We start from the raw sequence: 23,551 nt of genomic DNA on the forward strand, positions 1-23,551 counted from the left end.
AAAACTTAAAATTCCAGTAGCAGACACATTTTCTCAGAAATATCCCTGCTCAAATACTTCTATTCCTTAAGGATTAGTATTTCACAACCCTTGTTCCACTTACTGAGGAGAAAAAAAAAAAGAATTGCTAAAACCACACTGAAGAATTCTGTTTGAGAGATGCTGCCAAGGTACAACTCTATTTGCCAGACTTCATTTCTGGAAAGAGGAAAAGAAGCAGTAGACAATTATAAGGTTGTAATTAAGAAAGCAGACACAGAACAAAAGAGCTCAGGAACCAGTACACAGATTGCTGTTGGGATTGGAGGCAGAGGATAAAGATATAAATATTTTTTTCCCCAAGAAAAAGTCAAGTTTTGTTTGAGCTCAGTAAGTGTTGATAGAATTCATGATGACACGAATTATAGAACAATCCAGGTGATTATGTGATGGTATTAATGAGAAGTGGCTACATGAAAAGGTGGGTCCTTGAAAACAAACAAGGTGCAAGAAGTTGTCAGACAAAAGCACTTTATCAAAAATAATGAATTTCATGAGAAGGAATAGTAACTGCCAGAGGGCCATGCACAGCAGAGGAAAAAGTGCTATCTAGTGGGACAATCCTCAGCCTTCATTCTTAGCAACCCCACCTATGGAAAAGTTTCCCAAAGCCAACTGGTATCACAACCACAACTATTCAAAAAAGCTTCCAAGGCTTAGTATCTCAAAACCACATTGCAACACAATTCTATTCAGACATCTAATTGACCTCATTTCCTTCAGAAAGCACAGACAAAAGTTCCCTGCACTTTTAACCATTTCGCATTCTAAACAACAGTGGATTTTGGAAGGAAGAAAACACAGAAATTATGGCTGAAATTATTCAGCCATCAACCTGGGCTATTTACCTCCACCTTTACTCTTGAGCTCTCCAGCTTGCTTAATGTTACAGGAAAAGATGGCATTTGTCTTTTCTCTGGTTTACATAATCTCATAATTTGAACCATCTGTCACACAGAACAAGAACTCTTGCTAAATTAAGCACACCGATTTTAAGATATTAAGAGCCAAAGGATAGCAGATGTTAGGACTACTTGATAGTGATCCTACCAACCAGAAGAATTAGGGAAAATGTCATCTATTCCCTCAGCCAGGCAGTGAGGTGTTTTACATTGACTTGAACTTCAGTATAATTGCATCACTGAAGACACAAACAGAAAAGCTCTGTGGTTTTGAGAAAATCTTAGTCACCCTTTCTAACAAAGACAAACAATACCCAGGAACCAAGAATAGGACTTCATATGGCAACTTTATGTTGTACATTTTTGTCAAATCAGGCAGCAGTGCTCTACCTGTTTTTCATTAAGCACAAATATGTGTGTTTCCTGATGTGCTGCCCACAGTAGCCCACAGAAATCTTCCTACAGTTGAGCCAAACCCCACCTACAGTAAAATTAGTATTTGGGACACATTCAACCAAGCATGAGCCAGATGTGGATAATATCTTGTTATCCAATACTGGACTTCTGCTTGTCAAAGTTCACACAGTGAAGTGCTCAAACTCATGACATCTCATAAATTTAAGTTAAATGTGTATCTAACATACAAGCATTTTGTCACCTTGGAGAGAGTCTAAACTACTTGGATTGAGGCTAAACTACCTAGATTGTTATCCCATTTCAGCCCAGTGGATAAAACTGAACTCTGAACCTAGCTGATACTGGGTTAAACAACGTGAAAACAGTCAAAATTAAGTGATAATTTAAATCCTGTAAACTCTCAAACAATATAATATATCCCCCATAATGTCTCTTCTAAATAAAGCACATTATACAAGTTTCTAAACACTTAAGAAAACACCCACACAAAAGCTTTACCCTAGAATCAAAAGGCAATTTAAATATAGGCCAGAACTTTTCATCTTGACTTCTTAGAGCTACTAGGAAATACATCTCTGAAAGCCAGCCAAAACTCCACACTTTAGTATGATCTCATATGTTTAATGTCTTTTAAATTATTAACTAGGCATAAAGCTGCTACTACTGCATTGGACACGGAATCTCAGCACATCAAATGTGCCTTGTTTTTCTGCAGAGAGAGAGAAGGAAGGGCAGAACCTTCCTTCTCAGAATTTGTTCAGAACCTCAAATGGACTTAGGTGCTGTTCATTGGGCTCACAAGATACCACAGGAGCTCAGCCAGGGACTTGGCACAGCCAATCTGAGCCATTTCCTGCCCAAAACACACACACAAATCCTTAAGAGGGTGATAACAAGTGGCAACTGGCTGCCTCAGTCCTTGGGCTCTTACTATTTAGACAAAGATCTGCAAGTCATTCACAAGTCAAACACAAAGAAGTAGAGAATTGCAAGTAGCACAAAGTTCACAGAGAAAAAAAGATGGAGAAGTCAGGAAGTTTAACCCAGAAGTGCCGACTGCTCAACTGCTTGTAAACAACATTCCTTTTCACCCACATGAAAAAAGCAAAAGGAGAAAAAGAGAAAAATAAAACAAACAAAAAAAAGTACAGTGTTTAATGATAAGGGAAAAGGCTTCATTTAGTACCTTGCAGAACAAGGAAGTAAAGAGACAGTCAACATAATTTGATTAATTAACACTTAAACAGCAACGTGCCTGTGTATGTTATTACTTTAAAATACTAAGCAGAAGTATTAATTAATCCGTTTTAAGTAGTCAAACTTGGCAACAAAATTACTGGAAATCAGGTTTATAAGCCACCTAAGGCTGTGCCCTGTCCTGATGTAAACAAAAATAAAGCCATCACCTTTTGTAGGCACTCCGATCCAATTTAAGTAGCGTGTCAGCTTCTTCGAGATGTAGGTTTTGCCTCTTGCTGGGAGACCCACCATGACAATCAGAGTAGGGCAATTGGTCATACATACTGGAACAGAAACACAGGAAACCAGGAATTACCAGGGCCATTCCCACGAAGCAAAGGCTGCTGCTGCAGTGGAAAACCCCCCTCATTTGGGGTTCTACCCCAGGACAGTGAACCCGACCACCTTTCTTATGCTCAGTTTTGGAAGGGCGAGTCAGTGGTAGTGCAACGATGGACATGTGAGGTGTAAACAGGCAGAAAAAAAACCCTGTGTGTTTGCACACAGAAACTATATTAAAAAAAGGAAACCAACATCTTATGCCCATGTGTGGATAAATTGCATTGCAGTGCTTGCACTGAAAGAGAACAAGGTGTACAGTTTTAAAATAATTTTTACATTTTTAAGACAAGACCTACACACTGCTCACTTTTCTTGATTTTGAGCAAAATAAGCATGACAGATGCAGCTTAAAACATTATAGTAAGACACGCTAGTCATTACTGATTATTTCTCCTTTATGTAAAATTAACACTAAAATCTCTCTTGAGCACAGCTCATTTTGGCTGTACTAAGACACAAGGTTCTACACAATCAAGTACAATAATCTGATATAGATGTATGTACACACTCTTAATCAAAGCCAGAACATTTAATTTAAAAAAAGATTCAACAGTGTAGGAAGCTGAAGGAATTGTATGCATAACCTCAAAACCTTGAGGCATTTCCTCTCAAATCCCAAGTTTTTGAACATTTTAATAGCACAAAACTAAGGATACATTGCATTAATCTATCATAGGTACAAGGAACTGCCTAAAAAGAAAAATATTAAAGTCATGCAGATACCACCAGCTCTCTCCACCCTTGAAGGGAATTAATTTCTATACAATCCACACATATATCAATCTCAGTGCCTTGACAGAGGAGACATCAATTCACCCTAAAAGACCAAATCTCAGTGATTAGCTGTAAGGTGTAACTGAACTGTTGTACAAAGGACTGTGATTGCTCAAGATTCCCAAACTTTGCATTCCCAAAGTCCCATCCCACAAAGTCACTTGCAAAAATCTGGTGCAGATAGTTCACATAACAGATAAAAAAAGAACAAGCAGAGTAGCAAAGGCAGATATGAGGTTTTAAAATGTGCATGGAAAGATACATAACAAAACAAATATAAAAATACACCACACTTCATGAGGGAGAGGAGGTAAAATGGTACTCAAACTCAGACCCACAAAACAGTAACTATTCCCAGTAATTACAAGGAGTAAAGCAAACAGATCCATCCAAACATGTCCAAATCTCTGGAAGGACACTGATAAAAGCCCTCAGAAAAGTTCCTCTGTGCAGAAGCTTATAAACAAGAAAGATAATAATTTCTTTTTCTCTTTGTCATAAGTTGAGGCTGTGAATGAAACCCCTCTCCAAAAGGGTGAAGGAAGTCTCTAGGGAAACAGCAAAGTCTGTGGAGTGCCAAGAGCACAGTGCTAATTAAGTCAAACAGCCTTGCTCCCAGCTTTAAGGACAGTACAACAACATACTGAGGTGAGAGAAACCCCTGGGTCCCCAGAATTTTAAGAGAAGACATTTTTCTTCAAAGCCTGTTCAAAAAGTCCTTCACCTGAAACACCTAGCTCAAGTATCAAACAATTTTTCAGTACAAGCAGTTAAGTAAGAGCTATACAAGACAAACCAGGCTCTGTATAAAGCCCCAACTCCTGCTCTGCAAGAAACTGTGCTGTAACAGGCTTTTCTACCCATTCCAAGCAGAATTTAACAACTTTTTACTATTAGAGCACCTGCCTTTTTTTTTTTTTTTTCCTTTTTCCACTGCTGGGGTCAGCCATACAATTCCACCTTCTCACAGAAGTGCAATGATAAACCTGTACTGAAGTAAAATTGAAGGCTGGGAAGCTTCCATGAAGAGACCTGCAAACCACTGAAATGGCTGCTTCACAGATGATACCAAAGCTAAATTTCTAAATGAGTTCTACTGCCTGCATGGGTTTGTAATAGGTTTTCTAACCAAGCAGCAAACTAGATCAAAACTACAGCAAACACAGCTACAACAAGCACAAGAGACATTCAGTGTGCCACTCTGCCACCACCTGCATTTTTACATACATTTCTGCAAAGAAAGTACAAAACTGGCAAAGCTGCCTTTGTTGGAACCCCATGTGTCCAGTTTAACAGGCACATCTCATCTGTTATTCCAACCACAGAGCAGAAACCAAGAGAAATATCCCAATCAAACCAGTGGCAATCCTATTCTCATTAGGTGCCACGCTGACCAGGAGTGCTTTTACTCTATAAAGACAGATGCCCCTGTCTCTGTAAGGAGGAACACCACTGATGTCAATGATCCCAAATACTCTGCTTTTACAAAATGCCACAGCCCTGTAAACAACTCTACACAGGACATGGTACTACAGAACACGCCACCCACCCCTCAGTGTTTGTCTTTAACAAGAGAGTGGCAGTTCATAGTCCAAAATTCAGGACACTAAAAAAAGGTTTGGTGTTCTGGATTAGATGGCCACCAGTGACTGCAGCCTCATACCACCTGCACAGGTGGCACTTAGTGACAAACACATCTGTACATTGGCAAGTAGAAGCCAAAGGCACCTGTGCTGGCCCAAACAGCCCATTCACAGCTAAATGGCAGAACTAAAAATGAAAGCACACAAAGCAGCCATTTCACTTCTGTACCTCAGTGTAGCATTCTCAACACACAGACTCAGTACAGCAGACTTTATTTCCTCCTTTATGATCCTGTGTAATTAACAAGGCTTAATTTTGTTCATGAGCTGAACAAAAACGTTAAGACCTAAACAGAATGCAAAGTTCTGAGAATGTATCAAATACCCCCAAGAATTAATTATCTTTCACTTTATCTAGACCACAGCTTTCTTAACAGAATATTGCAACACTCACTGCAAGCAGGGAGGAATAGTTATTCCCACAAAGGTATTTTCAACATGTGTCTCGTGGCCTACATTTCCCCTTGAAGAAATGTAAGTAAGTTTGACATGAGGAAGTAGGCTGATAAAAACAGCCAAACATACCACAAGTTGCATATATGTAACTCCTGGTTTCCCAGTGGCACAGTGTTCAATCCCCCTTTTCACAGCACCTCATTCAATTTCTACTTAAAAAAATCCCCAGTGTCAGTTATAGGTGAGTTAAAGCCAAGGCAGACTCCTAAGGGCAGCTTTCTCTCCACTCCTTACCCACTGGATTGCCCAGTCTATCTCCAGAAATATCTCTGCATGGTCTAGTGTCCAGAAAACAAACTCATTTTTCACTACTGCTTCACATATGTAACTCCTAAGGGTTTTTGGCAGCCCCAATCAGTGGATGTACCATCAACACTAATTTTGTTAGAGGAACACAAGCACTCAGAACAGTAAAACAGAACTTACTGGTTGTACATCATCATTTGCTAAAGATGCTCTAAGACTTTAGTTAGTTTTTTCTTTAGAACAGATTCTTGTAGTATATGCACTTAAGAGTGCATGTTTATAAACAGCATTGGCAAAGAGAGGGAACAAGGATAAAACACACCCAAAATACCAATCAGTGAGGGAAAATGGCCAAGAGATGAAATGCTGCAACTGAAGCCAAGTCATTATCCCAGTTTACTATTTCTTAAACACTAGAACAACACAGCAAGTTGCAGCTCAAGAGTAAAATTATGATTGCCTATCCTTCTAAGGTTTCAAGAAGAAGAAATTACATGCTTATTTCTTGCCTCTTAGACTTTATTGTGAAATAATGCAAATGCAAAAGAAGGTTGAGAAACCAAACTGGGACATGGAACAATCTAGATCAGCTGTGCTGCAATTCATCAGCCCTCCAAACTCTCATGGATCTTGTGAAATCAGAGTCAAGAGTTGATATTTTCCAGATTCACTTACTACCAAACAAATTATCAGCTGTCCTTTCCTTTGACCCAGATTTAGATTTTGTTTTTTCCTTCTATGTGTTAAGGACAGATGTTTTTTGTATCAAGTTGTTACTGTTAGGGATCTGAAGTTTCCAAAGTGTTCTTGCAGTTCCTACGGCCTTCAGTTCAAGGCCTGTTCTCCAAAAATCCTGTACTATTTAGAGGCTCACACAGAAATATCTCTGACTTTAAGCCAACACAACCACCCTTCCAAGTAAGGAAGCCCTATTGTGTTTTAGCCATCACTTATCTAAGTTAACCATTGCTAATCCTTTTGATCAGTGATGACAACCAGTCTCCCTTCTTTGTATCCCAAGGGGATGAGTTCCCCATCCTGCTATTCTTCCTGAAAAACATCTGCTCCTAGACCTGAAGAAGTCCATTATCTTCTCATTTGTCCCTCCTTTTCTTGTCCAAACTGCCAGTTTTTAACATTACCTCGGTACAAGGGATTAAGAATTCACATTTGTTCCCTGGCCAGCCTTGGCCACCAGCTGCTCCAAGCCACTGTGTCATCCACTTCCTCAGGGTCACCTTTTGCTTCCTACAGCTTTGATGCCAACAGCAACAATGCCATCACACATCCTGCTCCTCAGGCACCATCCTCACCTCATTTATTCTCCTATTTTCAGTTCCTAGGATTAGGAGTATAAATACACACAAGCAGCATGTGCTCAAAGGGTAGAGTTCTTTAGAGCTGAGATAATTCAATATCTTTGGTTTTTAAATGTACATTTTTACTGTTGTACAACAGCAAATGACAATTATTAGAATGATCAAATCCCAGCAGCTCAAGGGAAATAAAGCATTTATCTGTAGTGGGGGGGGACTGTTTAACCACAGGAAGTCCACTATTTATCTCTCACTATAAACATCCTCTGCTGGCTTCTCCAAACAACTTTCACTGGAGCCTACTGGGCTATTTGTTTTTTATGTCCATGTTTTACAGCCCACTGCTTGATTCAGAGGTTAAAGCAATGTGAACATCCAATGCCAAGAACACTTCAATTCAACCTATTCAGAGACAAAATTTTGAAAAGTGACCGCAAAAGACAAGACACAGCTATTAATAACAATAACAATATAATAACAGTAACATCCAGTGCCTTCAGGTGTGACTTTGGAAGGTCACACCAGAGCAGTTACCTCAGCTGCACCTGTGCCACCAGCTGTAAAAGCTGCCTGCTCAGTAGGCTGTAAATGGATACAACTCCTCCTTGCAGACCTTGTACTGCACAGACTAAAAGAACTGGCACTTCAAAGCCCTGTGACAGCTAAACCTTGGCACAGTTCAACAGATTTCTTCCTCCCAAGACAACTGTAGTTGCTACAACTTTTAGAAAATCACACTAAAATCAGCTAACCCAAGGAAGTTCTTTTGTAGACAAATCTGCCGAGCCCTCAACTGGAAGTGTGTACAATTCTGCTCATCCACCTTCTAGAAGGATAAAGACTAAAGGTAGTGCAGATAAAGGTCAGCAGCACAAAGTAGAAAATTAAAACACCAGCCACAGGAGGCTGAAAGAGTTCATCTTGTTTGGCCAAGAAACTCAGAACACAGAGTGACTAACTTCACTTTTCCCACTGCAAAGCTACACTTGAGGACAAGAAAACCACTTCCACTTTGAGCCTGGTATTTTTGGAACAGTAACATCTGACACAGCTACCTGAAGCAGCAAAGAACTGGAAGTGCTCAGCCCAACACAGCCCCAAAACACACACCTGGGCAGTCCTTTGAGCTGCCACAGCACAGCTACAGCACCCACAGGTCAGACTGCCTCGCCAGAACACAGGGCAACACAAGATACGTGGAAATCTCAGGGAAAAGGAGTCTGCAACACCCTAGCAGGGGAAAAATTACACAGCGTTCTCAGTTTGCTGAAACAAGATAGATGGCTTTATCAAGGAAGAGTAACTTCTGCTCCTTTGCAGGCTGTTCATAATTCTTACATATCACAAATGACTGCAGACTTTTTATGGGTAGGACTGTAAAAGGATTTAAAAAAAAAATCTCTTCTTCTAGCAAAAGGTTTGTTTCCTTTATTAGAGGTCTTAGACATTAAAAAACAAAAAACCCCATAGGGACATGAAATTTTTTTTAATTTATAGTCAAGTGAAGGTAAATAATTCTGCCAAGAAGACAATGTACAACATCAAATGACTCGCATGCAATTTTGTTCTTGGATTTGGAGGATTATTTGTAAAACAATATCTGTGTCAGAGCTATAACAGATATTACTCTGTTTGGAAAAGAGATGCCACATTAAGGCCAAAATGAAGCAGCCTTCTTAGCATGTTTATAAAGCACTTATACACATTTTCTGACCCTCTTCCTATTTCAGCATTCATCTCAACCTACCATGGTTCAGATGCTGCAGTAATTCAGTTCCCACAGAAAAACACTCCTGGTCTGCTTGCCCAGCACACAAGAGAGTCAGGGGTGGTTTGGGTTTTGTGGGGTGTTTTTTTTGTTTTGTTTTGGGAGTTGGGGGGGTGTCTGGTTTTCTTTTTCAGCAGGGGCTGGACCAAAGCATGAGCAAAGAGAGCCAACAAGACTGCAGCCCATGGACTCCTGCCACACCGGCAGAGCCTCAGCTCTGTCAGCACAGCCTTTTTGCATGACAAATACAAACAATTCTACACGACAAAGCCCCTTTTGTCTGCAAAACTGCCTGTACCGGACCTCAGCTACTTAAGTAAGGGGGGAAAATAAAAGGAAGAGGGGGAAAAAACAACCTGTGATGCAAAATTTGTTAATGAACTATGGTGTACAAACGCCACAGCCAAAGGCTCAGGAGGATGATGACTTGGTTGGCTGCACCTCAAAATATGGGAAGTCATTAACTCATAGAACAGATGGGCTGATACAGCATTGGCCTTAGAGGGGAAAAAAAAAAAACCCACAAAGGAACACAACAACCGAAACAAGAACTCTGTGACATTTTTAGGCCTCTCTCTGAGACGAATATACTGACTACAAACCCTCCCTGATACCAGAGCGTCTAATAAATAAAAAACCCAAACAAACCCGCAAAACACCAACAAAAGCAACCAGAGAACACATTCATTCCAGCTCAGTTTCCCTGCCTTCCGCTGGGCACAGAGCCAGCAGCTTCGGGGCTCGACCCTCCACGGGGAACCCAGCCCGCCGCCCCCGGCAGTGCCCGACCCCGAGCGCCGGGCCGGGCTCCATCCCCGGCAGGGACCGACCCCGAGCGCCGGGCCGGGCTCCATCCCCGGCAGGGACCGACCCCGAGCGCCGGGCCGGGCTCCATCCCCGGCAGGGACCGACCCCGAGCGCCGGGCCGGGCTCCATCCCCCGGCAGTGAGTGACCGACCCCGAGCGCCGGGGCCGGGCTCCAGCTCCATCCCCCGGCAGGGACCGACCCCGAGCGCCGGGCCGGGCTCCTTGCCCTTGCTCACCGCCGCGCTGCGCGCTGTGCCCCGCGGGCAGCCCGTTATCGTAGGGCTCCCACGTCTTCTGCAGAGGGTTCTGCGTGAGCTCCCGCGCCGCCGGTGCCGCCGCCATCCTCGGCCGCTCCCGGCTCCCACCGCAGCGGCGGCGGGCGGGGCGCGCCGGGGCCGCCCTCGGGGCAGGGCCGGCGGGGGAAGCCGCAGCCCCGCGCTGCCCCGGGCAAGGGGAGGGCGCCCCGGGGCCACCGAGACCCCCGCGGGAAGGTCCAGGCCCCGGCACGGCTCGTGCTGCGAGCAGGTGACTCCGCTCCGGGCTGCGCTGCTCTGGCTGCAGGGAACACCACGCTGCCGCTGAAAAGCCTTTTTTTTTTTTTTTTTAAACCCCAACAAAACCTCAAGACCTAAATATAGAACGCCCAGGGAGCGTGCAGTGTGTTTTAAGTCATGCATTGAGTGATACATTTTTCCAATTAAATTCTGTTTTGGCCTGAAGGCTAAATTATTAGCAGTGCAGGAAAAGATAAACAAACCATAGGTTTTCTACATCCTATTTGGCTCCCAAAAAAAAAGGTGTTACCAATCGGCCCTGGGAAGCTGCAGTGGGAGCAGCGGTCAGACTGAACAGGACACCCAGCTGTCACCTTTCCACATCACCTTTATCAGCTTTACAGCTTGGGCAAAAACCATTTAATTAACTGGCCTGAGCAAAGCCCTAAAAAAGCTCAGTATTTCACATGTATAACCTCTCTATATATTTTACAGAAAATAAACGCAACACAATGAAAATATGGTAGTGAAGTGCAGTACACACTTCCATTATTAATCACTCCATTATTATGACACTGGCATAAACACCAGTGAAGGCCAGTACATACTTTCTTTTTTAATACTAACCAGACTCTGATCACCTGAGGATTATTTTTAGTTTTTCTGTTCTATTACAAGTTAAAATGTACCTTTCTAAACAACAAAAAAATCAATTCTCAGAGACATTTGGCAAGACACCTCTTGGAAAGTGAGCACGGTTTTTCCACAACCATGTTTGCTTGACCAGCTCTTCCCTCTGTTCCAATTTATTTCCTGCTCTCCAAGGCTGATTAGAGTTTTCCACTGTAGGTGCCCTATATTATATTTTTATTCAAGATTTTCTTCCTGATTTTGTTTTGGGTCAAAAGCTGACATGGGGATGGGCAGAGGGGCTACAGGAGTTATACTGCAAGGGTCAGAAAAAAAGGAGCAAAGAGAGGGAGGGTTTAAATGCTTAAAAGCTTCTTGGTTTCTTCTGTCAACTGTGTGTTTACTTCCAACAGTCGCCCAAAGAGGTGTGAGCAGGAACAGTTCAAGCTCTGTCCCAGTTTATCCCAGCAGTCTCTCTCCTGTGCACACACAGAATGTTTCAACACACAGATGAGGCACTCCAGGGTAGAGTCCAACACCAGAATGTCCCCACTTCGCCCTCCTGTGATCACAGCAAGGCCACCACCAAGATCCTCCAGCTTTCCTAACAATGCTTCCAGTAAAGCTAGGAGAGGCAACAACAGATGTAATATTAACAGAAACAAGAGATTAACAGGAATGCCAATTTATAAATGACACTTCTCAGGTTAATTTTACATGCATTAAATAGAAAACTTAACTCCTTCCAGCCTCTAGAAACAACGTTTGTACTTCCCTTCTGCAAATCCACACCCTGCACAAGTACTGGAAGTCCAGTCACACACCTGCCTCAAGCTAACAACTGACCTGAAGTTCTTCATACAAGAATAGCATTTTTCAGAAGTCTGCCAGGTGAATGATCATGTTTTTAAGTCTCCTCCTCAAAGCACCAGGCACAGGGCCAGATAATTAATTCCCTTCTGCTAAGGCAGACTCAAACCAGTAGCACCTGCACAAAACTTCAGTTAAGGGTTTGTCCAGGTGTCTGTTAATAACACTAAAGGTGTTCAGAGACACCTGCTAGCCTTTGTATTTGTGAGGCAGAGTTCAGCTTGGCTGATGACAAGCTTGTGTGATTATGTTGTATTCAAGGGTTAGTTGTTCTGTGGTTTGTTTTTAAACCTCAGTGCAGTAATGAGCTATTTGATCAAGGACACAGAGAAAGCAAACACAGAAATCTCGTGCTACTCCTGAGGGTCTCATTTCAAAACATGGTTTACAAGGGCACTAAATTCACTTCCTGGGAAATGACAGAACGAGTGTTGCTTGTTGAATTCCCAATAAATGACAGAGATCACCTTCTGCACAATCTCACTGTCATCAGCTGCTGTCTTAATGCAAAGGCTGGAGGAGCAGAGCTGATACCTGCGGGTGAAAAGCTTTGTTTGCTACAGGGAAACCATGAACAAGCCTTTACTCCTGGGAAAACTTTTACACAAAGCATCTGCTCTCAGGGCCATGGTGAGCAGACAGCTTACCTGCTCTCTCCAGAGGCAAAACATCAGGGGAAAGTGCAGTCTTGGAAAATGAGCTGCGGCACGGAAACAACGTGCTTGAGCCAAGTGACAAAGTTACACTCACCCTCTAAACAACGGACTGACAAGACAGGAAACCTGGGGTTTAATGCCAACAGCAGATGGTAATTATTTAGAGACAGGGAGAAATAAAAAGAGAGTGAACCAAAGTTTCTGCTTGATCCTACAGAAAGCCAGCTTGTATCTGTGAGCACGCTGTATCATGTGGCAGCCACATAATCCAAGTTTCACAATACATGCAAGTAACTTCTATGTCTCTCTTTTCCCTAGTAAAGAGATCACTTTTGTAGTCTGACAGCCCACAAAGCATCCAAAAACCACGCAACATCTCTTCCTCCCGTCCCTCCGCCATCTCTCTGGCACACACTCGGAACAGGGAGAGATTTTCCAGCCCCGCAGGTGCCCCCGCCTCAGCGCCCCGAGCGCGCCCAGCTCCCCACGGACCGCACACGGCCTCGTGTGTCCGAGCGCCAGGAGGGACGGGCACGGCCAGCGGTGACCCAGGGGGTTCTGCAGCGCTCCGGCAGCTCTCCCGCAGGGCCCGGGGGCATCTCGGGGACATCCCCGGGGGTACCGGGGACACTCCGGGGACACCCTCAGGCTCCCGCGGGTGCCGGGACCGCCCGTGCCGCCAGGCGGCGCCCTGGCCCCTCCGCGGGCACTGCACGGGCGCCCCCTGGTGGCTGCCGCGAGCAAAGGCACCGCCCGAGGCACAGCCGCGGGGACACGGCGGGGACACCACAGCCTGGGGGGACACACGGCGGGGACACACGGCGGGGACACCACAGCCTGGGGGGACACACGGCGGGGACACCGCAGCCTGGGGGGACACACGGCGGGGACACTGCAGCCTGGGGGGACACACGGCGGGGACACCGCAGGGACACCACAGCCTGGGGGGACACACGGCGGGGACACCGCAGGGACACCACAGCCTGGGGGGACACACGGCGGGGACACCGCAGCCCCGGCCATCACTGTGCTCAGAACTGCTCCAAGCCCGCCGAGCCGCCCGTGCCCAAACCTTTCTCCTGGAAAAATGAATTCCCTGTTACCCTTCAGAAAGGCACTGTCACAGCCAAGTGACACTGGGACGCCGTGCCGGGAGATAGCAAAGCTCCACAGAACTAAAACACATCAGGACTTGGCTTTGAGGCATACATGGTAGAGTCAGAGTTTACAGCCCTGAGTTTTTTCTTAACCCAAATAAAAAAAATATATTGGGAGGAGTGAACTCAGAACTAAATATCCCCATTTCTTTCTAGATATTAAACACCAACAAATTTTATTTCATCGTTAATCTATTACTTCAATTTTTCTTAAAGTAATTCTCGTTCCAGTAAGTCACAGGATATACTTTGCAGTCCCACATTATCAGCTACCTACATTTGATAAAACCCACAGTCCCTGACCTCTATATACACACCTCTAGACAGAGCAATAATCTGCTGGAAAAAACCTAAACCCAAACCCTCTCTATTGCAGATTATGGCTTCAGCTCAAAGTGACAAACAGGAACTGGTTTAAATGATCCCATCTTAAGATTGCCATTCTGCATTTTCTACATCTGGCAATAGTGAGAGGGGGAGAGACCAGAGTTTAAGTTCTTATTCCCATTTAAGAAGCTGCAGAGGCAGGGCTGTGAGGCTCCCCACTTACAACTACTCAAACAGACATCACCCCTAGCACAGCACCGGTTTTGTTTCAGCACAAATTGAGAAGAACACAGAGGAACACAGACTTTGCAATGAATAATTACATATGGCTGTTATTCAAGAAATACAGACACACACCAGCACAGCCTCCAGCCACACACATATCTTACATATCCAGCTTTGACACCCATCCAAAGCTCCCCAGTTTCACATGGACTGGCTGGCTCAGCTAACAGGCAGCCTGCTACACTGCATCACAGTGTTTGTATAAAGCAGACAGGATAATTCCTGTTGAACTTATAACTGATTTCCTTTTCACTGAGAAGAAAGCAACAGAAAATATTTCAAATGTACCTTCAGCAGGCTGGTGGCAGTCCTTCATTGGCCAAAATCTATGCAGCTGGAAGCATCACTCCAGGACAGCAGCTAATTTATACAAGGCTGTTACAACACTGCAAGCCAATGAGAGGAGTCAGTGACCAAACACACAGCTATGCTTCACCCTTTCTGTTCACAAGTAACAACAGTCCAACAATTCAAAACCGGGTTTCAGGTGGAATGGGAGAGATATGATATTAGCAGATATAAGGCACATTGCAGATGGGTTTTTTTGACCAAGTATTTGTTGGGGTGCTCTTACATGGTGAAAAGTCTTATAAATGCACCCAGTTTTTGCTATAATGACCAAAGTTACTGCAGAGCAGCTGGGACACTTGGCCTGTTGTGTCACATCCCTTGTTACACTAAGACCTCAGCAGGGAACAGATTGCTCTCTCCTCCAGGTAATTCCCATATTCCTGAAATGCAGATCAAGCCTGGCAGGTTTTTCCTCCCTGTGCTAGAGAAGACCCTAACAACCTGCCTAAAACACAATGCCCTTTTGCTCAGTATGTTGTGACCTCTGTAAGCCAGGCACTAGCCCAGCCTTGCTATTCAATCACCAAAAGGAAACCCAGAGATGAAAAATGAAAGAAGCTGCACAAAAAATGCATCTCTCTTCTTGAGCTCCTGGAGTATGAGTATATGAGTATCTGTGTATGAGTACACAGAGTATGGCTTGGGAATCTCTCCACAAGAGATCCCTCAGGAACTAAAAGCTTCTCACAGAGAACAAAGTTCTTTCCCATTCAGAGCTTAGCAAGCACAAAGAGCAATCAAGGCAGAGAAGTGCAATGCTGGGCTAGCACAGTGACATACACTGACTCACACCTTCCCAGTTCAGGCTCTCAGGACATTTTGCTACATCAGCTTCTCAAATGAAGACTTCCCACCTCGTCAAGGCCACCTATGGCTCTCTCCTCAAGCCAAGGTGCCATCCTCCTTTTTGTTTTCCCACAGTCTAATGTCCCAGCAGTCAGCCCAGCAAAAATGACCAATAGCCCACTAAGTTCCCAGAAATTTCAAGCACTCCACGTGACAGGTTCAGCAGGTTCCCCAGACCTTCTCCACAGGTCCTTCCATTTGGGACTTGATTCCAAACCAGCTGAAATCACAAGGGCCAGGCCTTGTGATACACAGCCCTAGCACTTCCTTCGTTTCTTCTGAGCAACGAGTAAGTTTTATTAGTGGCACCATCCACTACATATCTTATTTCCAGTCACTGCCTAAAGGGAAAATGTTCCAGTTGTCTTGGAGTAGACTGCTACCCCAAAGACAAGCAAAAAGCCATTAAGAATTCAGAAGTAAAACAAGAATCTGCCCTCAGCAAGACACACCTTCAGAAATTACTTTGTAAGAGTTCATTTTACTACCAGACTTCATGGCTACAGATCAATCAAAGAGATTGATAACAAATACCCAGATGTAATCATGCTTTAGATGAGGAGTTACTGAAGTTACTACTACTAAGGACAAGAAAATTCTTCAGTGCTAACTGAGGAACAGATTTAAAGAACACCCAAGGTCCCACACAGGCAAAGCCATATAAATGCAGATACCAAAGAGACTCCTCGAGCTGAAACAAAATATTCCTTAGCATAGATAAGGAAAATAATTCATCCAAACAGAAAATGTTCATGTCAGGTAAATCAGCAAGAAAACAAGCTCCTATCTATTCCAACAACCACCAACATGTCTGATACAAGGGAAGATCTGACAGGGTTCAGGCACTCAGGAGCTACACACCACACTTATTTAGCTGGAGAGACAGATGATTCCCACAGCAATTTGCATTTATGGTATTTTCCTCATTGTCTACTGCGACGTCATCAGAGTTATTCACAGTACATACAAAGCAATGAGGTATTCCTGACAGCAGTGTTCATGTGTGGCTGGATTCCAGCATGGTTGTGTTTTCCAATCCTTGTTTCCATCAGGAAACAAGCACAAGCCACACAAAGGTTTTATTTTAAGAACTGTATCAATAAAGTCTTGAATCGCTTTCTACAGAACTCACTCCTTGCATTGCAGGAATATAAACTGTATCAGGAGAGATATATAAGATTACCTGGGGAGATACAGCTTATCAGCAGAACATCATCTCACCAACACAAGGAGTCCATGAAAACCCCAGAGCAAACACTGAGACGCACAGACACAGCAGTGTCAACTAAAAAAATATACACCTTGCCCCACTGTCACTCTGTTCTTTGTTATCTTTATGTGAACCATTCCTCAAGGCATGGTCACTCAGAGTATTTTCCTTATTTCTAAGTATATAAATATGTTAGTCTAGATGTTTATCACATTTCAGAAGAAATAATTGATCTCTTTTAAATGTGGGAGAAATTTAATATCTGGAGATAAAGCCTTTTGATGAGATGCTGCTGTTTTCACACAAGGAAGTTTCCTGTGTTAAGCCTGGCATTAGGGGTAGATTTAAGGCTAGCCTGCATTAATTCTGTTTGTTAAATCTGAGGAAGAAATTGCTAAATCTTTACACCTTCAGTCCTCTCCCATCTTTACCTCAGAGAGAACACTGAAATCATTTCTCTGGAAAACAGGTAAGATCCTCAAGTGGTGCTTCCAGGTATTGCTTAAAACTATTCCCATCATCACAAAGTTGAGTAACATTTTAAATCTTCCTGTTATGATGCAACAGAAAGGAAAGATTGCATCCATTATTCATGTTTTCTGAGTGCAACCCAGGGTTAAAAAGCCCTTTGTAGATAAACCCTCCTGCTGTACACCACAGACTCCAAAATATTTACATGAGGGGGGTCCGTGCTTATACAGAACGAGGACATTAAACACACAGCATTTGCACAAATTTACATTCACATGTCCAGGGGTTAATTGAAAATCCCGAGTTTCCAAGATGGCAAGACTGAGGAGAGTCATTCCTGCACACTGCTCTGGCACAACCTGCTGATGTTACTACAGCAACAGCACGAACAGCCTGGCACAGCCCTGCATGGTGGGTGCACCTCGGACACTCCCCACCCCCTGCCAGGGTGACACAGCAGCAAGCCCACTCCAGGCACCTGCCACCTGTGATTTAACCGTGGAAAACAAAGGCTGGATCAATGGGAAAACAAAAACACACCTGCATCCATGGGGATGTCTGTCTTTGTGCCTCTTGAATCTGTTCACAAGCAGCCTGTGCTAAGGAGTCTGAAAGTGCCTCTATCACCTCCCAGCTCTCTATTCCTTTTCAATCACCAGGCATGCTAAAAAATCTCTCCATTTCCAAGTTTGAGTTTGCAGGTACGAGTAGTAATGTAATTAAAGGGAGCACAAGGAAAGGACTGACAGCTTTAAGTACAACAGACAGCCCTTATTCAGGCTGACAGGCTTATGAATTATGCTCAGCTACTTTTATATTAGATATTTGAACATTTCTAGTGTATACACATCTTTTCTCCTGTCACTCAGCTAGGATCTTATGAATCCCACTTGCTCATAACAGTAGGTCTAGGCTGCTAAATAATAAAAAAGAAAAAGTTAAAACAAGGGCAGCTGCCTTCTCAGACTAGAACTAAAACACTTTATGTCATCTTTAAAACCAAATGCTATCAAATTACTTCAGAAGTACAATTGCACAAGAGCTGTCACTTCAAAGGAAAACATCTGTAAAAACTTACTTCTATGTAGAGAAGTTGTCTGATGAGATGAAAAAGGAGAATATATTGACAACAAAGAGTACACAGACTTTGCATGCGATTCAAATGCATGAAGTACACCAAATTAATTTTCAAAAAATCTTGAAAGCTTTGGGACAGAGCTACCTATGAGATGGCAGCACTTTAAAAGACAAGAGATAAGAGAGCTTGGGAAGCACCACCCAGGGTTTGGGGCGTGAAATACTGAATGGCTGATGGAGAACTCAAAGGGGAAAAGGCAAGGAGGAAAACAGCCACTGGGCTGGATGACAAGCCCTCGGAGGTGTAGAGTAAATCTGTGAGTCATCAGCACTTAATAGAAGCTGAAGCCATGTGAACGCCTGGAAAAGGGCACAGGGAGACAAGAGCAAGGCAAGGTCAAACCGTGGGAGGAGGAGGAAACACTGGACCAGGATGGGGGAAGAACATCACCAAAGAGAGAACAGCTCACTGGAAGTACAGAGAATAGGAACAAAACAGGGTCTGCCAACATTTCAGTGACATAAATAACGTGCAAATACAGAGAAGCACCCAAAGCAGGCTTGGGACAGGAGAGGCTAAGGGACAGGAGGTACAACCACACCTTGTAAGAAGGACCAGACTTCACTGAGAGCCACAACAAATTTTAAAAAGGGGGACAGGAGTTAAAGGTCCAACAGAGGATAGTCCAGCCTGCCTTACAGAACAGGTCACTGAGGAAAAAGGCCATGGCAATGGAAGCAAGAGCAAAGAGTAACGTGCCCAAAGTCCTCTCAGTTACACTTGGGTTCCTGCACACCCCACAGGCAATGGCTAAGCAGGTTTTGTGAAAGTAAAGAACAAATCCATCTGGAAAAGCAGCGTGGAAAACTGACACTGACACAAGGCAGAAAACAACTCACAGCATATGTGATGCCAGCTGCTGCTGGAAATTTTCTTAAGCTCTGTGAAAAACAAGGGTATTCATCCAAATAAAAATACAAGCAAACCAGAGCAAAGCTTCTCAGAAGCCACCAGTGACAGAATTTATAATAAAAGCAAAAATTCATCTTAATTTGGCAAACTACAATGAAGTCAGGTAGTCTAAAAAGCACCGAAGGGGAAAAAAGTGCAGGCCAGACACTCAGATCTAAATCACAGTGAATCTCAGTACTCAGAGCCTCCAGGGCAGATTTCCCATTTTCTGTGCATTTTCCAAGTAGACCTAGATGGCTTATCAGCTTCCTGAGACTAACAGGATCAGTGTGCAAATGAGGAAGCTTAATAAGAGTAATAAAATTATGACAGCCAAAATAATCAAATTTACAGAATGCAGACAAGCTAAACAGAATGCTGCACGTTAAACTCTTGAAAGGGGAAACATTTACCAAGTGAGGCTCCAGCATAATATTAGTAAAGAAGCCTTCTCTTTAAAATAAACAAACAAAAAAAAAAAAAAGCAGCTGACCTGAGTTCTCTTTATATTTTGAAAAAATAACTCTGGTTCAGCATATTTTGTAGAGAAAATACAAAAAATTATTAAGGTGCAGAGAAGGCAATACTCCATCACATACGGCATAAGGGACAGCCTTGGGCACCAGAATGTGTAAAAACACATTCCAAAATTTAAATATCAATCGAAAGCCAAAAAGGATACAAAAATAGCAAACAAAGCAAGGGAATCAGAAGTAAATGAGCACACCAGCCCTCACACTCATCACCTCCAGTGAAACACCAGCTGTCCAGGACTGCTGGCTCCAGACAACCCACCCTGAGCTGGTCTGTGCCTGCTCGGGTCCCCCCTCACCACCAGGACATCTGAACCTGTTTTCACAAAGGACAGAGGTCTCAGAAACATTAGTCTTCCACATTTTAATGAAAACTGGCTAGCAGGAGTGAAGAGGTGCTCTACCAATGCTGCCAGGACACACAGTGCTTTGAGCTGCTCCCACAAAACCTGGGATTTACACCAGACCAGCCCAAATCCCTGGAACTGGCCCAGCCTGAGGAAGAAAAATCAGTTAAATCCCCAAATCTGTGGGAGATGTCTCTTCCAGAACTGCTTGGATTTTTAACCTCCTCTACTCTAATCCCCAAATGGAGCATTTTTCAGGGGAAAAAAAAGAAGAATCTGCAACATTGATCTCCCACCAAAAATGAGAAATTACTTCAGCAGTAACAGGGCTGCTCCCCCTCCTCCTTTGCCCCATCAGCCCACCTCTCACAAGCCAGCTGACATTTTCTAATTGCAAGAGGTCACGAACCCCTGAAATCTCCTCATTATTTTGGGGAAACCAGTTGCACATGGGTAGCAGAAAAAATACAAAGCTCTTTTTTTTCCCCCCTCCTTAACGCAGAAGGTAAATGCTGCACAGCTCAAGGATATCAACAGGGTTCCCATGAACAACAAATGTTGCTTGTTATTAACAAACATCAATTAGATTTCCAGGGATATATGACCATAAAAGGAAACTTAAAAGAAAGGAAAAAAACAGCCTTAAATCCAAAGAGTGTCAGAAGGACAGAAGCAGTTTCAGATGCATTGAAACTGCTCATGGTGGTTGTGCTCCTTAAGTCAAAACAGGGGGTGTAGTCATACAGAAGCTTTTAGCAACAATAAAGCACCAGAAATATTTTGTCTTTGCATGTTTTGATTTAAACTATCCCCTGGCACACTGCACCTAACCCAGACATGAAGATTTCTTGCTGCTTAGGGAAACCTCCCCATTTAGGCACCTAAAACATGCAGGATCAAACCCAGCCTCTGCAGTGCCAGCTCAGACTGAGACAACTCACCAAGTGTGCTGCTGTCTGCACATGGAGAAATCTGTCACGTGGGAATCCACTGCCAGGGAAGCAGCACCACGAGTGGCTTTTCCCAGTGAGGCAGGAATAGCACAATAGCACATACAAGCCATTTTTAGGTGTCCCTCTGGTGACAGGCACCAAGCCCGCAGCAGATCGGGGCTGGCGGGGGCTGTTGGAACTCTGTCTTGGAGAACACTGCCAGAGAGCCTGGATCATACACTCCCCTGCCTGGATCACACACTCCCCTGCCTGGATCACACAGCTCTCCCCTGCCTGGATCACACAGCTCTGCCCTGCCTGGATCACACAGCTCTGCCCTGCCTGGATCACACAGCTCTCCCCAGGCTGGATCACACAGCTCTCCCATGGCTGGATCACACAGCTCTCCCCAGGCTGGATCACACAGCTCCCCTGCCTGGATCACACAGCTCTCCCCAGCCTGGATCACACAGCTCTCCCCAGGCTGGATCACACAGCTCCCATGGCCGTGCCCAGGTCCAAGGCTCAACATGTGAAGCTGGCTCCACATAAAGGGTGTGATGCAGAAACAGAAGACAATTCTTTATAAATAGGTACCCAGGAAGGAGTTCAGGCAACTGCAGCTCACCTTCAGAGTCAAAAAGAAAGGCAAGAACTTAAAACCCTTTATTCACCTTTTTTAAAAATCTTTTCCTACATTTTTCTACTCATGCACTGCCTGTAAACAATATACTGAAGATACATACTGAATCACCTGGAACCTAAAGCCATACAGGCATTTCAGACATCCTAGTGCAGAAATTACAGCTTTACATTCCATGTTTCAGTGTAACAGGCACATTATTTCTACAAGGGTACTCCTGACAAATCCATCCCATTTTATTAATAAAACATTTGCAAAACAGCATTTTTATCCATCACATGGATACAAGTCAGTTGCAATTAAGACTCATCATTTGTATTCGTGGCAGCTCAGAGCTTCAGGGCTTCAGGATTAATTCCAGTGCATTACTTCAGACCCTTAAATGTTGAGGACACCAACACCCAGGAGAGCCCCTCATTCAGCAGCTTCTTAAACGAGAGATAAGTTTGGCAGAATCAAAACACAACCCTAAAGGCACTTAAAACTGCACTGTTGTAATAGCACAGGCAAGCTGACACATTTTACACAAAAAACCCATGTATTTCTTCTCTCTGCATGGACACAAATTCACAGGCTCAGCACATCAGAGTGATTTTGGAGAAGAGAAGGCTCTGGGAGATATTATAGCAACTTCTAGTGCCTAAAGGGGCTCCAGAAGAGCTGCAGAGCTCCTTTTGACAAGAGCATGGAGTGGCAGGACAAGGGGGAATGGCTTTAAACTCACAGAGGGCAGGGCTAGATGGGATATTAGGAATACATTCTTCGCCATGAGGGTGGTGAGTTCCTGGCACAGGTTGCCCAGAGAAGCTGTGGCTGCCCCATCCCTGGAAATGTCCAAGGCCAGGTGGGATGGAACCTGAGCACCCTGGCAGAGTGGAAGGTGCCCCACCCAAGGGAGTGGGATGGGATGAACTTCAAGGTCCCTTCCAACCCAAACCATGCTGTGATTTTACTTCACCAGGTCAGCACCTCAGCAGGTAACAGGTTCAGTATGTCTGGAGATTAGGATTCATAATCAGTGAGTGTTTACAATACTCAGGGCCAGGTTTTGGCAGGCACCCAGGAACAAGCCTGGCTCATAAGCCACCCCAGCTCCACGCTGGAGCCTTGTCAGAGCGCCCCAGGCCAGTGCTGCCCCTGACACTGTGCCCACAACAATCCACCACTGCTGGAAATAACAACCTGTGTGAAGTAACGTGGGGCTCTCTGCTGCTGCTAGTAAAAATCTAGTGAAATCAGGAATCAACCTAAATTACTTAATTTTAGAGACTGGAGAGCCCAGCTAGACAGACTAGGGAGTTTTGAGTTGATTGTTCTCTTTTACTCTCTTTTACAATTTAATTACTTAACCTCTTATGGTCTCAGACACCAGAAGCCAAGCACTTTGCCTATGAGAAAAGGTTAACAGACTAATTATTTCTCTTATAATGGGAAAAAAAGGCTTGTGGGGAAAACCAGTGCAGATCCAAGGAACACTGCACCTCTCAGGCTCACGACTGGTACCTCCTCACTTGTATTTTGGGAATCTTTACCCTTTCCACTACACTAGCCATGTGACTGTTCCCAGGAAGCCCCACCCAGGGTGTGAGGCCACAAACTTACACCATATTCAATAAATTAAAGCAAACAAATATATAAAGAGAAACAGAACAAAACATACAGAGGGGGAAGGTGGGAATACTCCACCAGGTAATTTCTTTTAGAAAAAGGCCAAAGCATTTCCCAAATACATGATCTTTTCCAGCACTTCAAGTCTCAGATTTATATTTATCTCAAGGGAAAATCTGTGGGCATCATACGCAGAGGCTAAGCCCCAAGGAA

At 44.0% G+C, this 23,551-nt stretch overlaps 1 protein-coding gene across 6 annotated transcripts in view; it reads right to left on the minus strand.

The window, feature by feature from the left end:
* The window catches only part of LOC117002374 (6-phosphofructo-2-kinase/fructose-2,6-bisphosphatase 4), a 50,736-nt gene that overhangs the window by 24,992 nt on the left and 2,193 nt on the right, over positions 1-23,551 (minus strand). For 3 of the 6 annotated variants that reach the window (XM_033071400.1, XM_033071406.1, XM_033071405.1), the window contains exons 1-2: positions 10,186-10,320; positions 2,765-2,881 (exon numbers count right to left, since the gene is read on the minus strand). In XM_033071400.1, coding sequence (XP_032927291.1) covers positions 2,765-2,881; positions 10,186-10,291 — 223 coding nt within the window. In that variant the 5' untranslated portion in view covers positions 10,292-10,320. Of the gene's footprint in view, positions 1-2,764; positions 2,882-9,121; positions 9,202-10,185; positions 10,321-14,656; positions 14,700-23,551 lie in introns of those variants that run through there. The other 3 variants (XM_033071403.1, XM_033071404.1, XM_033071401.1) reach the window with 3 other exon arrangements.

Source organism: Catharus ustulatus, chromosome 13 (genome assembly GCF_009819885.2).
Source record: "Catharus ustulatus isolate bCatUst1 chromosome 13, bCatUst1.pri.v2, whole genome shotgun sequence".
In the NCBI taxonomy this organism is placed as follows: Eukaryota; Metazoa; Chordata; class Aves; order Passeriformes; family Turdidae; genus Catharus; species Catharus ustulatus.